General features: G+C 39.5%; 1 protein-coding gene across 31 annotated transcripts in view; it reads left to right on the top strand.

The window, feature by feature from the left end:
• Positions 1-17,359, top strand: part of DST (dystonin) — a 286,720-nt gene that overhangs the window by 99,526 nt on the left and 169,835 nt on the right. For 19 of the 31 annotated variants that reach the window (XM_072926483.1, XM_072926475.1, XM_072926460.1 and 16 more), the window contains 4 exons: positions 7,175-7,264; positions 7,793-7,891; positions 10,033-10,110; positions 12,459-12,551. In XM_072926483.1, coding sequence (XP_072782584.1) covers positions 7,175-7,264; positions 7,793-7,891; positions 10,033-10,110; positions 12,459-12,551 — 360 coding nt within the window. The remainder of the gene's footprint in view (positions 1-7,174; positions 7,265-7,792; positions 7,892-10,032; positions 10,111-12,458; positions 12,552-17,359) is intronic. The other 12 variants (XM_072926480.1, XM_072926476.1, XM_072926479.1 and 9 more) reach the window with 1 other exon arrangement.

The raw sequence follows: 17,359 nt of genomic DNA, 5'->3' as shown, positions 1-17,359 counted from the left end.
AATAGGTGAAAGCAATGGGTGGTTGAGTTGTCTGGGAGAAATGTGAAGGTTAATGTGGGAGAAAAAAAGTGACTGATTTGAACTTTTATATACAAGGACAGGCTGTTAGAGGGATGGAACACAGGAAGGGTGTTATGGTTGTCATGATAATAGAGTGTAAAGCATTGGCCAGAGGAGACAGTGAAGGATGAATCCAAGGATGCAATCAAGGATGACTCTGCACTTAGAAAACATGTGCTATAAGCAAAGATCAGAGGTGTTGAACTCACTCTGCAAAGGAGACTTATTTGAATGTTCCTTAATAAAATCATAAAGGAATTTTATGAAATTGAGTAACATTAGCTATGTCTGCTGTTTGTGAGAATGTATATCCAGAAACATATCCAAACAGAAAAATTACAACTTAATATAATAGAAAGAACTGTTTATTTTCTGTGAACCACAAGAAATAACCCCTGCAGAGTGGGTTATTAGACTGCCCAACAGAAGAAAAGAGAAAAAGTGGCACCACTAGGCCTAAAACTGGATTTGGCAGAGTCTGCTTGCAAGGGAACAGGAAGCCAGAAGAGACCTGGCTCAAGTGTGCATGCCAGCCCACCGCCAGCCCTGGCTGCGGGCAGTGCTGGGGGGCCGGGCGGGTGTGCTGGGGGGTGCCCAGGGCAGTGCTGGGGGGTGCCCAGGGCAGTGCTGGGGAGCCAGGCGGGTGTGCTGGGGGGTGCCCAGGGCGGTGCTGGGGTGCCCAGGGCGGTGCTGGGGGGTGCCCAGGGCGGTGCTGGGGGGTGCCCAGGGCGGTGCTGGGGGGTGCCCAGGGCGGTGCTGGGGGGCCAGGCGGGTGTGCTGGGCACCGACTGCCCGTGCCCTGCCCACCCGAAGCTCTGGCACACAGCTTCCGTGCTCCTCACGGAGATCCAATCCTCGTCATTAAACCTGTGCGCTTATTTACTTGTAACAGAATGAGTGAAGTGTAGTATGGGACTCGGTACAAAAGAAGCATTGTGACCAGGGTGTGTGTTTGGAGTTTGGGATTTTTCCCAGCAGTAAGTTTTGGGTTTAGAGCAGGAGATGAAGGACCAGGGTGGCTCGGGGAGGCTGTGGCTGTGCTGTCGCTGTGGCTCCCTGGTCTCTTGGTGTGGCACCAGGCTGGCCATGGAGCACAGCTCAGCACCTCGCTGCCCCGCTGGGGGAGGTTACCTGGCGGGGAGTGGGCCTGTAGCGCCTTGAGCCATACTCATCGTACCTGGGGGAATGTCAGAAGTCTGTAGAGTAAAGTAAGTACTCATGAAGATTTTTGAAGAAGCAATTTCCTTGGCAGGTCAGTCACGTGGGAATGTTTTGACAAATCTCATATTTTGACAATTACATGCTTCATGACTCTTGTTACAGCCTGTTCAGAATTTGAGTGTTTCTCATAAATCATGCTGCATGTGTCAGGCTAGTAAATCCTTATTTTTGTAGACAAATAAAACTTTTTGTATTAGAGGGTTTTTTCCTTTCTTACCTATGGCATAGATTTGTTATCATGCAGTAAGAATTGCCACTGATTTCTTAATTTTTAAGATGAAATGGGTAAAACATGCATGTTCTCAGAACTTACAGAAAACTGTTTCCCCCACAAGTATAATTTTAAATAAAAGTTTTCCTTTAAAACAAGCTTAAGTATGTTTTAAGAAGCTGAAACATTAGGAAAACTCATCAGGGTGTCAGGATATCAACAGTGGCCGCAGGAGTTTTTCAGCTCTTTGAATGCTGATGGCATTTACTGTGGAACTCTGTAGTCATAGGAGCTCTTAACTATTTATCTATTATCTTGGTGAAAATTGTTTTACTGTTACTGAAGTGAGTTGGCATTCTAAGAGCTCCTTCTCCCACGGGCATTGACTCAGATTCTTAAAGAATGAATTAGAAGTTTATTGTGAAACTCACAGTGGCATTGTGCCAGCTGTCATTTGGACTTAGCTGTGACCTCAGTGGTAATTAAGGCCTGACCCTTTTTTTTCCCCTAAACAGTTCTAAGTTTCCCTTACAGTTCTAACTTTTGAGCCTTTTCCCATTTTCCCTTGAAAAATCACTAAGGCTTTACATCTGGGCTGGGCATTTAATTAACTTTTCTTCCAGAAGCAAGGAGAACAGAACTTGAAAAAGACTTTCCCAGGCAATGTGGTCTGAACAGCCTCAGCTGGATCTGTAATATTATAACTCCTGTGTACTGACACTGATTTTATGAGGATTTGACAACTGAACTTCAGTTATTTAAAATAAATATGGTTCAGATTTTATTCTAATTTTGCCTATTCTGGAAACGATAAGAAAAGGTCTATTTTGTTACATTCTCACAGTGATCAGTTCAGCTTAATTATAATATAGAAGGGGAGACATCTGATGTTTTAAAGGCAGATATATGATTATAGTAATCTGTTTTCCTGACCCTGTAAAAAAATGATCAGTTTTGCAAATAAGTGAGCACAAAACGTTGTTTCCAATCATGCAGCTTGCCAGGGCCACAGTGATTACCTCACTTGCCTCAAGGATTTCCTGTTGGCCTCCAGTACGTGGGCGTTGCTTTGAATTGTTCCTGCTTGATCTGATTATATTCTCTCCTGTCTCTTTTGCCTCCACGCTAGATTCTGCAGCACATTAACATTTGTTTCTGCTTCTTCACATGCCATTTCAGTTGAGAATGTGCTCCATACATTTTAGGTGCTGGTCTGGAGCACACGACATCCTAACATGAAAGTCTGAGGGATCTATGTGTATGCTGGGTGGGCACACACTGTGTACACAGAAATGGGCACAACCCTGTTTTCCTGCCATATTTACTTCTAATCAAGAAAAAATTACGTGATTCTTGTTTTAGTAGAATCATCATAGAATCCTAGAACAGTTTGGGTTGTAAGGGACCTTTAAAATCACAGAATAAACTGAATTGGAAAGGACCTACAAGGATCATTTAGTTTAGCGCCCAGTTCTGCAGAGCACCATCCCCAGGAATCACACCACGTGCCTGAGAGTGTTGTCCAAACGCTTCTGGAACTCTGTCAGGCTTGGTCCTGTGACCACTTCGCTGGGGAGGCAGCATCCTACCACCAGAATCCGACTACCAGAATCTAGAGTGGAGGCACCTTTGAGTGAAGAATAATTTTCCTAATACCCAGCCTAAACCTCCCCTAACACAACTTCAGGCCATCTAGTCCAATGCCCCTTGCAATGAGCAGGGTTGTCTTCAACTAGATCAGGTTGCTTGGAGCCCCATCCAACCTGATCTTGAATGTTTCCAGGGATGGACATCTACCTCTCAGGGAAATCTGTTGCGATGTTTCACCACTCTCACTGTAAAAAATTCTTCCTTATATCTGGTTTAAATCTACTCTCTTTTAATTTAAAATTCTTACACCTTGTCCTAGTGCAACAGGCTCTACTAAGAGGTGGGTATGACAGTGTTGGAGAGTGACCTGTGCATCTCCTGTCCATCCTTGTCAAGACTGAGCTGGTTTTGCTTGCAGTAGTGGAAAGTGATAGTCCTGTCCCTTCTATCATATAACAGTAAGCAGCCATTAGTCTGTGAAACTATAGATTTTGTTCTAGAATCAAGACAAATAATGTCAATAAAAATTGCAAGAAATAGGTTTTCTATGGAAGATGGTTTGTTTTCTGTGGTGACTGATGGCAAAACCAGAGATCACGATGTGCAAGTTTGGTTTGCTAAGCATTGGCATCTAGGACTGCTGAGATGTATAAGGGTGTTCAGCACAGACATCTGTGGGGGACAGGCCAGCAGGACCTAGGCAAACATTAGTCCTTCTGGAGAAGAAGGGGAGACCAAGTGGCATAGCCCCTGAACATAAACCAGCCCTTTAGGTGTGTGACCAGGCAGCTGAATCATGCTCAGTCAGGCAGACTGCAGGCAGTGGTGACAGGAGCTCGCAGAGGAGGAGGGCAAGCCTGGCGGGGCAGGGAATTTTATAGAAGAAGCAGAACTGTGGGGGGGTCCAAGTGGAAGCTTTTGGAGGCGACAGCCATCTTCTTGGTCATCATCTCTCAAGTGTCTGACATGCTGGAGTCTGGGTCAGGGCTCAAGCTTTGTCAGTGCTCCAGTATTAAAAGCTGGTTTTTGCTGGTGATAGTGCAGATTCCCCAAGGCAGTAGACTGCAAAGCATAAGCTTGCTGGAAAAGGATGATACGGAAATATCTGATGCTTATGTCAGGAGAATGGAGCTTTGCTTACCACAAACATCATAGAATACATGCCAGAAGATGAAGATAAGAAGATGAATCACTTCTGAAACAGTGCTTTATATTCACTCTGTCTCCTTTTCCCTAGTGAAGCCATTTTGCTTTTCTTATTTAAGTTTTGTCAGATGCACCTCAGCCACTCTGTGTTTCCCACGTCTTCCTTAAAGAATCTCTTCTCATGCCCAAATTATCAAATCTGCCACACTCATATGGGTATATTGCAAAAAGTTGCCTGAGGCAACATGTAACCTACTTTGCATGTGGACCTTGTAAAATGTCAGGCTGACAATTCAGTGATTTCATTGAAAAGCCACAAGAACTGTTGTGAAATTCTATGGGCTCAGTAGATCCCACACAAGTGTCCAGGGACTCCCATCTGCATCCAGTATTTGTGGCACTATGTGTTTTGAAGGAGGCTGAATGTAGCAGTAAAGAGCAGTGAAGTACTTATATTTGTTTGTTGTAAGTTAAAATATTTAGTTATATGTGTTGGGAGACAAGAGTTGCCCAAGTGATAGAGGGAGGTGATTTTCCAAGCTTTTCCTGTCAGCATAGGATCTCTTGAGGAGCACAAGATTCTCCTTTTGGAGGAAGTGATCTGATGCTTTGAGTGAACATACTTACATCAGTTGTCCAAATACAGCATTTCAGATGCACATCTGCTGCTCAGAGTATTGGAAGAAGTTCCTTATTATGTTGCCATGTACCAGGATGACTGGCACAGCATGTACTAAATAATTAATCCTCACAGTAATTGCCAGCCAGTGGCAGAACTAAGACAGACACATAAGGTGTACTGCTGGTTTTTCTGTTTTGACAGCCCTGTGCCAGTTTTTTCATATCCAGTGTGAGTTCATCTCTGAACTGTCTGTGATTTCTAGAAAGATAAACTGGGGAAGATGGTTGTCTTTGTAATACTTAGGAAACCTCAGAGCATAAGAAACAAACAAAAGGTTAACAAATGTGTGCTGTGAGAGACAGAGTAGCATGATAACAAAATTATCTTGCATCTAATGGATGAAAAAAGCAGACAGAACAGAAATAGTGATATTTTCTCACCCCACAATTCAGATACCTGCATATTAGGACATCGTTTGAGCTTTATGTTGAAAAGAGTGTGGGCATTGACCTTGGACCACACAAATTTCAACTCTGCTGTGCAGTGTCTTTGAGATGTACACCACATTCCTCTGTCCTTAACCTTATGTCTTCCTGTGCCTCTGGCCACCAGCCTGTGCTGTGGTTCTGCTCTGGCTGGGTATTCTGCATTCCAGAGAGAAGTGGAAACTGACCTGTCCTGGATGGTGGGGCAGGCAGCCCTCTAACAAGAAAACTTGCCTACTTTTAACAGGAAGACCTTAGCATTCAGTTTGATATAGTCCTTTGAATAGAAAAATAACATGTGGGTTAAAAATTAAAGATTCTTATGCCTCTCATCTTTTAAGCATTTATCATAATCGAATCTTATATCAGGGATATCAATTATTTATATGGCTTCCCTTTTCTTTGCTTTCACCAGAGATGTAGCAAGAGAACACCTGTTCTTTGTCTTTGTTGAGCTTAGCAGTGCTTTAGTATTAGCAGAGAAAATTTTTCTTAGGTTTTTTTACATTAATTGTAGGATTAAAAAAAAAAAACCCTAAAATTAAATTGATACTATTGTGTATATATGTGTGAGGGTGTAAAGTTTATGTATATGTATTAGAGTATTGGATAGTAACTTGGCTGTGTATGTAGAATCTGTGTAAGCATTTTGGAAAATATGTGTTGTAATTCCTCATGGAACAGTCTTCTAGATGACTTGTTCTGGCTAGTCTTCAGCACAAGCATAAATATGTTCTGATGCTACTTTCAATTAAGATGGTGGGGTTTGTGAGAACAGATTGCAGGGTAATTTCATGTTTAAAATTGGAGTAAGAATACTTGAACTGAAAAGCTAATTTAGGAAGCTAATCTTAGATACAGAGACAGCTTTTTATGCAACAGGATGAATCTCAAAATTCTCCCGAAAATGTAGCAAACCGAGTAGTTGTATTAAGTTGAAGGCCTGGGTTTATTCTTGCTGCCCTCATCACACACATATGTTGGCAGTCAGAGTGTGTCCCATAGATCTCATATTGGAAGTACAACTCATCTTTAGCAGAGGTTAAGAAGAAGGAAATTTCTGTTATGTTTTATCCTAAGCTTAGGAAGTTTCTGATCTGGTGGTTCAACAGGAACACCAGAGAGCTGACATTAAACTAGCTGGAAAGCCCTCAACCTCTGCCCTCGCAAGTCAAAAATCTCCGATGCTGAAAAATTATTATAACACAAAATGTAATTTGTGTTATATTCTAAGAGCAGCTGGCTGGAATTGCTGAAGACATTTCAGATAAAGTTATAATTAATCTAATGGTAAGAATCAAGAAGTTGGCCTGTGGACAGGTGTCTCCCAGATTTGTTGTGCCTGTCAGTAAAGGTGGATCTTCCAGCTGTCTCTCTTGTTATGGCAACCCCTCACTAGATCACCCCAATGTTATAGTTCTCTGGTAGGGTGTGTAAGGTGGATGTGTGAGTCATTGGGAAAGCTCACTAAGTACTGGGAAACCTGAGATGACAATACATGCTGTTAATTGGTGGATGGTATGCTGATAATATACATCTGCTGTGTATTTTTTTTTTTACAATCAGTTGAATTTAGCTACCTGTAACTTAATACTGGTTTTCTTTTCATTAAAGTGATGTAAAGTCTGATGAAACTGCAAGTGCAGAGACAGATGTGAATTTTGTCTGTTACGATTAATTTGCATTTGTAAATTTGCCAAGAAAGTGAAGAAATTAAAAAAGCAATGCTGAGATATAGCTGAGGTTTATCTGCATTTTAAAAGATATATATTAATATGAGCGTGAATTCTCAGGTATAAACGGGGATCTTGTATTTATTTTTTGTATTTGTCTGTGCAGGTTCGAAAGCATGTGAATGACCTATATGAAGACCTAAGAGATGGACATAACTTAATCTCACTTCTAGAAGTCCTTTCTGGAGACACCTTGGTAAGCTTTTATATCATAATACAATGGTTTCATATTTTTAATTATGCATTTTCTCTGTTTGTTAACTCATTGTGTGTTGACTGCTGTATATTCCTTTGATATTTTCTGTAATCTGTGACCTGATACCAAAGACAAGTTGTATTTCTGTTGGTAAATATGCTGGTGTGAATTTTGTGGGGGAGTGCAATCTGTTCTTAAAGTTTCTTGTGGTTAGTGAGACTTCCTGTCTTAATAGGATAATGCGCTCTTTCTTCTGCTCTTTCCTTTCCTTTCTGATTTTTGTTGTAACAAATATTGGATGCTTAGTATCTTTTTGCATTTAAGGGAGTAACTTACAAATAACAAGGATCAAATGTCCCTGAAATCGTCTAACACACTCCTCAGGTGTCATTTCCTTTCTTTGTGAGCATTACTTCCCTTGCTTGGTATTTGTTCTCTTCATTATGTTCTTCTTTTCATGCTCTTCTTTTCATTTGTGGTCTGTCTTGTGTTTTTGCTGTCCCGTCTCCTGTCTGTTGTATTCATTAGCCAAGAGAGCGAGATTTTTTGAAGACCTTACGGTTGGTGAGTTCAACAGAAGCATGCGCAAATGAACAGCATGAGGATGTGGAGGATGAGGATAAGGGGGTAGGTGCCGACCCCCATAACTGTACTAATGTAGTGTTTGAAGTGTGGTGGCTGCTAATGTAAATTCCTAGTTTGGTGTGCTGCAGTAGTGGGCTGTAGAAAGGACAAAAGAATTTTTGTTGATAAACCAGGATAAGTGTGTTTATGGTGGAAGTATGGTAAAGACAAATTTTTATTCAGTCTTTTTGTGAAGAGCTAAAATGCAAATGTGGAAGATTTCTATTCGTTTTCTTTCATAAAACTGTACAAAACCATGGTGCAAATGTATACTGGACAACACTATCAAGAAGCTATAAAATAATTTAAAAAATAGAGAAATAACATAATTCTATTAAACTAAGACCTTTTTTTAAACTTGTGATCAGTATTGTCCATATACAAGTAATTTTGACAAAGACTTGAAGGTTCTTCTTAGTGAAATCAGTGGCAAAGAAATTGATTTGTCTTAATTAGAAGCACTAGTTTACTATGTGCATGGTGTGTGTGCCATAATATTGGATAATATCTTGAAATAAGGTAATTCAGTGTGCAGATCTGTCTGTTAGAATTTACCATATGTAGTAGTGATTTTGCCAAAGCAGGTAGATTAGAAGTTAAGTGACAGCTTTATGTTGTGGCTACTAAAAATACAGATAGTTTGCAGGGTTTATCTTTCTTGCAACAAATGCTGAATTATCGATTCTCTATATTTTGCCCATCCAGAAGGGAAATATCTACTCAAAGTGTAAAATGTTGGGTGCTTGTCTGAGTGAGCTGTTTCATGCCTTTTTAGACCTTGCATTTTGGCTTTTGCTGAAGCAACTTGCTGTCATAGGGCCTGAGTTCCTTCCTGGCTCCTGTGTGTTGTGCTGCAGTTGTGATTTCAGTGGAACTTATTTCTGAAGTGCAGCATAAATCAAAATGCTGCATTGTTTTATAAAATAAATATTTCCCCTCTGAGATGCTAACTCTGTATTTTGGGATTTACTATACCTTCCTTGTTGTGGAAAACCAAGTTCAGGTCTCCAGTCCTTCATTCCATCTGTGGAAGCTACTTGATAGCAAGGGCTGTAATGCTTGATCCTGAGTTATTGGTGTGAAAAACAAGGGGCTAAATAGAAGATTCTGTAATGGAAATTAAAATTATTTTGTTTCAATTTATGCTTCTTATTCAGCTTCATTTTCTTATGTTTCTTTTTGGCAAGCATCTGACCCTAGGGGGAAAAAAAAGCAGTTGAGGAAGGCTTGGGCTTATCTGTGTGTTTCACAGTGGTTGTCTGAGGAGATGCTCATATTCATGGCTGATCCCTAGCAATTATAGTCCACTTCAGTTTATTGCTGTGAAAGTTTGTGAAAAATCTGAAATAAGGAAGATTAGAAGGACTTGGATATGATGTTGATGGTATAAATTTAACTGCTTTCCATGCTGATCTGTGACAGCTAAGTATGCGTTTTCTGTGTGATTCTTCTTCTTGGTGATTTTACGCTAACTGCATGCAGTTTTGCCATGTTTCCATTAACATGCCACTCATTTTTATTTTCCAATTTCTTTTTGATAGTTTTGACTTTGCTTTGAGGGGAGTGACTTGTTAGTTTTTTTCATGCTTTGAAGTTTTCTACCCAAGTCAAGAGTTTAAACTTACACTCTAGGACTGTTCATGTTATATTATTCTGTTTGGAGGCATATCTTTATTAAATGCTTTAAATAAATATGTATAGATATCATAATCATTATGCAGTCATACCATTAAGCTATGAAGTTCCATACAGAGGTAAGCTTTTCCATCACAGAGTTTACTAGAGCAATGTAAAGGTCCATGACATTACTTATGTTTTGTTTTGCTTAATACACCATAAATATTTTATAATAATGTTTAGTTTCTGTAGGAATAGCCCTTTTGGCCTTAATAGTACTTTACAGGGAACAGCAATCAGCCTGCATGGATCAAAGTTGCAGTTGGGGACCACTGATCTCTCTTGCCATCGACTGTACTAAAAAATAACTACAGTTAAAATAAGTAGCTAAAGCACACTTTTCCACCAAAGGTATTGACTTCATGAAAGCTGTAGTGCTTCAAATGTTCTACATGGCAGATTTAAATCAGACTGTTTGTTCTTTTGTCTGATGAGAAAATCTCACAACTACTGTTTTCCACTTGTAGCCCCGAGAAAAAGGTCGGATGCGTTTTCACAGACTGCAGAACGTCCAAATTGCACTTGACTATTTGAAAAAGCGCCAGGTATGATGAAAACAATAATAAAAAAAGAATTAATGAAAATTTTGTCACCTATAACTAATAAATAACAAATTTTTCCTGCCTTGTCTCTTGTTCATGTTGTCTAACAGCTTCTTGTGTAGGCTCAGATTTATGTCATGCTTGAGATGGTTAAGAGAGATGTGGGAAAGTAGTGCTATATGCTATTAAAGAGGAGAAAATTATGGGTGACATCCTTAGGAGTTGCTTATAGTAAATTTAACTGTCTTCTATGCTGCCCAGAAACTAGCTGGTATGCAGATTTGTTCACAGTCTAATTTTTAGTGCAAAATGCCAATTCAAATATATTAAAATGTTGTATGGGAGTTCCTTGTTTTGATTGTATTTGTTTTGGGAAACAATCAGTAAAATTCCCAAAAATTTCTCAAATTTTGGTCCTGATAAAAGCAGAACTGGTCTTTTTAGACCAATTAGAGAGGTGTCAGAGCACCTGGGCACTGTGGAAAATTCAGGCTTAATTTCACTTGTATCTCCTTTTAGCCAGGCACTTGAAATCCACACTCTTGCATTTCTGCTATTGTGAATTTCTTTCCACTTTTCAATATCTTTTAAATGCTTACAGAAGCTTGATTTCTCCCTTTTCCAAAGTGAGAATTAAGGGATTTCTCCCTTTAGCCAAAACATGGAAGGAAAAACTGTTCCTCCCTATCTATCACATCCCAATGAATTGACACTGAAAATCTACTTTCAGATTGATTGATTTAAAAAAAATAAATTGTTTTTGCTACTTCAAAAGTTTGAGAGAATCTGAGATAGAAAACCATAAACAGATACTTAGTTTTGTTATGAAACCAGATGTCATTTTGGATTTTGAAATTTCCAACCTGCCTTTTGGGTCACTGAATGGAATGTGTGCACTGAGGACAAAATCCTCCTTTGCTGAGTTCAAAGCAAACTTTTCCTGTCAACCTAAGTGAGCCATTGAGTGAGTACACTACAAAGTAAAGGAATGGCTACTTGCCAGTCACAATGGCATTTTTATGCAGCAGGACCTCAGGACTTGTGCTGCACAATGCTGTATTTTAGGCATGGTACATCATGTATATTAAAATGCAGGAGGTGTAGAGCTGTGTCATCCTCATGTTTATGAACGTGCACGTGCTGCTGTCGATTGTGATCTGAGGATTTTTATTCTCTCTTTAGCCTCACAGCTTCATGAAGATGGCTGTATTCTAGTATACAAAATGTTTGTAGGGCTTTGGTCCTGGCAAATTGTCAGTGGAGCTTGCAGTTGGTTAAAGTTTCAGCCCTCTAGTAGGTGTTTTTAAACTGTATTTAGGAGTTAACTGGCTCAGGTTGGCTGTGTAAGCTCCAAGTACAATGTTTTATTGTGATTTACAAGGCAGAGAGAACCTATATATTGATAATTTTGAAGCCTGACTTGAGAAATAAACAACAAACTGTGGAATATGCTGTCTTGCAGAAAGTATGGTTTGGTGCTTTTTTTCCCCTCTCCAAATAGTAAAGATTATGTGTGCAGATCAAAAGAAGGGCATGTCTTTGCTTGTTCAGTTGATAACAGCGTATATGTTGAAAAGCATGTTCATGAAACTTTACTAATGTAAGCATAAAATGTCTTTTAGCTGAGTTTTCTTTAACTGCTAGGTTATATGGATGCATAATACATATAGAGAAATTAAATACATTAATAAAATCAGAAAAAACCCTGAATTATTGAACTCTGAGGGTGATTTTATGGGAGTGTAATAACAGCAGCTCTTATTTTAATCCTATTAACCATTTGTTTATAGCACTATGAATGAGTACAGCATCAGAAACTATAATAATTGTCTTTTTTAAGCCATTGTTTACTTAAATGTGATACTAAATTCCTAGTTTTATCAAGCCAGAGCTGTGTTTTAGCAGGCCAGTTCTCCTGCTGCTGAATCCTTGTTTAAGTACAGGAAAGTGTGGGGTGGAAGAATGGCAGCGATAACTTCCAGTGTCAGCACTGCCCTGGGACTGATACAGCAGCTACAGATCATTATATTAATGTTATCCTGCCCAGCTCTGTCATGCCTTTCCCTTTTGACAAGAGCTGAGGCAAAGGGTATTTGGCATGGGGAGCAGATCTGCCAGCCTAGTGACAGCTGAGGAATTTTCTCATCCCAGTGTGAGTGGGAGAGGGCAGTTCCTGGCAGGCCACTTACAGGCAGAATATAATTCCTTTCTGCTTTTGAGAATTAAAAAACCCAGCAGAGTAGGCTCAGGAAGTGAGTAGTGCATCCTTTACAGTCATATCTGTGTAATGCAGTATGTATTTGTGCCCTATGTATCTCAGTTTTGCCTGTATTTTCTTTCTGTGATGGCAGGTGAAACTGGTTAACATCAGAAATGATGATATAACAGATGGGAATCCCAAATTGACTTTGGGGTTGATATGGACCATAATTTTGCACTTTCAGGTAAGCCTAGTTTTGCTTGACTATATGTTTTTGGTCAGTTTCTTGTGTAGTGGCAAGCATTGTTGATGTAGAAAGGATTCCCTAGATTTTATCTCTTCTCTAGTGTGTTTCTAAAGGTTTGGAACATGTATCTTATTTAATGATGTAAACTGAATCTCAAGATTTTATTTGCTAATTTCCTGTCTGGGGAATGAGGGAAAAAAAGGCTTCAGTTTTGAGCATCATTAAAGACAGTAATTAATGTATTCCTTCCAGTGTTTGGACATATCCCTCTTGCTTTATTCTACAGACTTCTTTCTATTAGTATTAAAATATATTGAAGTGTTTTGATTTTTTTCTTTTTCCATTCAGGATCTGCTGCTATGAGTATCTTAGCAAGCTGTACTCTCAGTCTCTTCTAGTAGTTCCTCCCGTGTCATCATTTGTTTCTAGCCCCAGTGATGGTGGCATGGGTCACACTAGGTGGCACTCTGGTTGTGGTACAGTGGTGGGATTGTGTACAGTATAATGCAGCCTTACAGTGTGTGGTGTTAAATTGCTCCTCAAAAGAAGGCTTGCATAATGGCTCTGGCTGCAGATGATGTAATTTAGATGACAGATAATTCCCATTTAGTGACTGTGGCTTTGTTAGCGATGAACTCCCTGCTGTGCAGGCATTTTAAATTATCAGAAATTTGCAAGATCACACAGAAAAACTATGGTTCACTTAGGAGTATTCCACACCGGATTTATGACTGAGGAAAAATTTCTTTAAAAGCCAGTAAGGCTGCTAGTATCTAATGTGCCCTCCTGCAAATCCTAATGAGATCAAAGACATGAATAGATACTGTGAATGGTACCCAGATATAAACAGGGTGCACATCTTACCTCAGACCAGCACATATAATAAAGGAGAAATCACTAGCAAGGACCTGGAGCTCCTTCAGCTCCCCTTGTCATGTCAGTCTTTGCTCCCATGTGGTTATTCAGAGAAGAAAAAGATGGGTTTAGATATATTTAAGCATGGCCTACACCTAGGCTGTGATTGAAGATTGCTCTATTTTAAGAAATAAATATTAACAACTTACTAATAGAAGCTGTTAGTGGAAGTTAAACCTTTACTTGATGTGTATTTTGTGTTTCTGAACCTGATCATTAGGCTTTTACAGAATTAAATTGTTAGTTTTTCTCATTAGATGGAGCACAGGACTTCTGGCACAATTTTAGGTGCTTATAAAAAGTCATGAGCATTAGTGCTGCCAGTAGTAAAAAATGGATGAAAAGGAAAACAAATTTATATAAATGACTTTCTTTATACTATAAACCTATTTATAGAAATTACCTTCTTTAGGTGAACTGATGTGGCAAGGATTTTCCCCTGTAAGGTAGTCAGCTCCATATGAAATATGTTGAAGCATTTAAATTGTAGCCAAAACTCACTTCACTATGTCCTAAACCAAATAACTACCAACTAAATGTCTGCAAGTACAATTCAGATCTTGTAGATCTGTCAGAGTAGAATATTTCAGTTGCAGGGGAGCTACAACGCTCATCTAGTGGGACTGCCTGACCAGTTCAGGGCTAAGCATGGACATTCTCCAAATCCATCTTAAACACTGACAGGCTTGGGGCATCAACCACCTGTCTAGGAAGCCTGTTGCAATGTCTGACCGCTTTCAAGGAAGAGAAATGCTTCCTGATATTCAATCTAAACCTCCCTAGTACATTTTGGAAGTATTTTCTTGTGTCCAGTGGCTGGATACCAGGGAGAAGAGAATCAGAATGGTTTGAGTTAGAAGGAAACCTTGAGAATTACCTCATTCCACCCCTGTTGCTGGGGGCAGGGACACCTTCGACTAGACCAGATTGCTCAGAACCTCATCCAACCTGGCCTTGATCACTCCTAGGAATGGGGCATCCTAATATCTTCCCTGGGATCTGTTCCATGATCTTCCCAGGCATGGAGGAGAGGCTGACAGGTCAGTAGTTCCCAGAGTTGTCTTTTCTTCCATTTCTAAAGATGTGGTTCTCTTTTAAAGAGCTCAGTGCCTTTCTCTAATTCCCCACAGAGCAGTGAGATCACTTTTCAGCCTTCTTTTCTCCAAACTAGACAAACTCAAAGTCCTCGGGTGCTCCACTTAGAACATGCTTTCCATCCCTGCCACCAGCTTTGTTGCCCTTCGCTGGACATACTCAAGAACCTTCATACCCTTCTTAAACTGTGGAGACCAGAACTGCACACAGTTCTCAGAGTGAGGCTGCACCAACACTGAGTACAGCAGGATATTGCCTCTCCCTACTGGCTGTTTGGGCTGTCTTTGATGCCCCCTAGTATGGGGTCTGCCACCTTGATGACCTTCTTTTTCAAAATAATATCTTAAAATTGGTGAAAAAGTGATTTTGAGGATGACTACTAGTGCTTAACTAAATATTAAGCCTCTTTAATAAATATGAAGTTACTGAAGAACAGGATGTTTAAAAAAATATATTCTTTTTGTTACTAATGGCTAATTCACCTACACTGAATGCAGAAGGGATTTGTAAAGTGGTGTAAGACATATGCCCTGCAATAGTCTGTGCTTGCAAGACATTTCCTGCTATGCCACTTCCTTTGAAGAATATGGCAATTCGGTGTCTCTGTCACCTGCATATGGCCACTTCAGGTTTAGAATGTGAAGTTCACATACATACTTGGACATCAAGTTGTTTTTTTTTTCTTCACTTAGATTTAAAATGAGGGAAAAATCTGAACAGAAGAGTGGAGTCTTCACAAAGGGATAAAGCCTTGTGATAATAACTGTGTTTATGCATGGAGTAGTTCCATAGATATCGGGAAAGTTGTGATTAGATTCAGTTTGAAGTTAAGACAATTAAATCCATGTGCTTATGGGAAGCTATGTTCTTATGGAATTGTCTAAACTGTCCCTTTAATCTGATAATCAGAAGGATAAAGGTTTAGTTTGTACAGTTAGTACAGCCTAGACAGTGAGTCAACTAACAAGCTACCAGAGGTTCACTTCACTCAGCTAAACATAAACATCTGTGTTGGAGATTTATGAGACACCCATGCGAGTATGAGAAGAACGACATGGGTGTTGTGGGAAACCTAGCCTCGTCTGGGAAGAGACAGATCAGGCCGGATAAACTGCTTCTTAAATGGTAGAAAACATGTTTAGCAGTGGGTTTGAGGCCTGGAGGACTAGGCAATATAAAGGGTAAGGCTGATGGAGTAATTCAGATCACCTGACGGAGATGCCTAGCGCACCTATGGAGCTATTCACTTCTCCAGCATAGTTGCTGTGTGTGTTCTGAGATGACACTCCATATCCAGTAGCATTTTCAGTGGGAAGCAGGTTTCCTTAGGTCTTGTGGTGTAAAAGCCATCTCCATATGGATATCTCAGGTATTTTAAAGTGTCTCAAATATTCTAGGTGGTCAATTGACTTACTTATTTCTCTGCTTCAGGGTGTGAATCATTGCTGTTGATTGGACAACTAGTATAAGGCTTTTGATTCAGTCTCCTAAAGACAGGTGGCATTTGAGTGATATCTGAGGTGTCCTAGAGTATGCAGGACATGTGTGTGGAGTTCTCTGATGAGACACCAGACCTGTGAGAAACTCACAATCTTCTAGACCTGCAGCTGGAGGCCAGTTGGGATATTGCAGGATAATTCAAAAAACTCCAGAAGCCCATGTTGAGGGAACTGAATCCTGCCCCTACTGCATAAAGTGATCTCTTTAAAACCTAGCCAGTGTGTAAACATGGTTATCTAGACACTTAAGTGGGTCCTTTTCACCTGAATTACCCCTTAATTTTCCCATCATTTGCAGAAATAGTTAATTTCTCAGTGAGCATAAGAAGCTCTTTGCTGTGTGATGTTACTGGCTCGGCTACACATCAGTTATGTGTATGCTAATAACACTGCAATCTGGGAAGTAGTCAAGATGCCAGAGATATTTTTTTTGGCTGTTGTTTGTGGCTTATTGTTTCTCTGAGTTATGGTTTTATCTGGAGGGTATTATTTACTCAAAATAGAAAATCCCTCTGATTATTGGAATGAATTTAGGAATGATTTAGGGAAAAGACATGATAAAAAAATACACATTTGAGGATTATGCTTCTCTTGCATCTGAATTATATCTAGAGATTGTTACAGCTTTCTGAATTGGTATGCATAACTAGATAAATATAAATGTTACAGCACTGATTTCTGCAGCTGCACAAGACCAGAAAGTATCCATTCTTCTGTGTCCCAAGTAATTGCATAAGAGTTACTGAAAAGCTGGAATGGGAAATCTGGTGGATTATTAAACTGAGTATGTAAGAAAATAATTTGTTCTGTGGGTATTGAAAGACCCCAATGCATCTGTGTTGCTATGATTTATACAAGCTTTCAATGTACATATTTCACATGCTTTTAATAGTAGGTGGCTTAGTTTAAATTCAGTCTCATAATGCAATAACTGTTAAAAGTTATTTTCCTGGCACCTGTAGAACATGCTAAATCAGATGATAGTATTTTGTTTAATCATAGGCTGTATGTATAAATATACAAATTAATACTTTAATCGACTCCTGCAACATCCAATACATTTTCACTCACTACATTGGAGATGAGCCATTATAAATGAAAGCAGCATTTGTCCTCACAAAGTCATCACAATTTTAGTAAGATTTAAATTCTGTGAAAACTGGTGATCATTTATTTTAAAACCACTTTAAGCATTCTTTAACAAATGTTAAATGTTTAAAATTACTTGCAGTTGGTTGGAAAAAGCATGCTGAAGCAAAGAAAAACTTTGAACTTCCATCTAGCTAAAAGTAGGCC

This window comes from Taeniopygia guttata, chromosome 3 (assembly GCF_048771995.1).
Source record: "Taeniopygia guttata chromosome 3, bTaeGut7.mat, whole genome shotgun sequence".
In the NCBI taxonomy this organism is placed as follows: domain Eukaryota; kingdom Metazoa; phylum Chordata; class Aves; order Passeriformes; family Estrildidae; genus Taeniopygia; species Taeniopygia guttata.
This window is presented reverse-complemented; position numbering and strand designations above follow the sequence as displayed.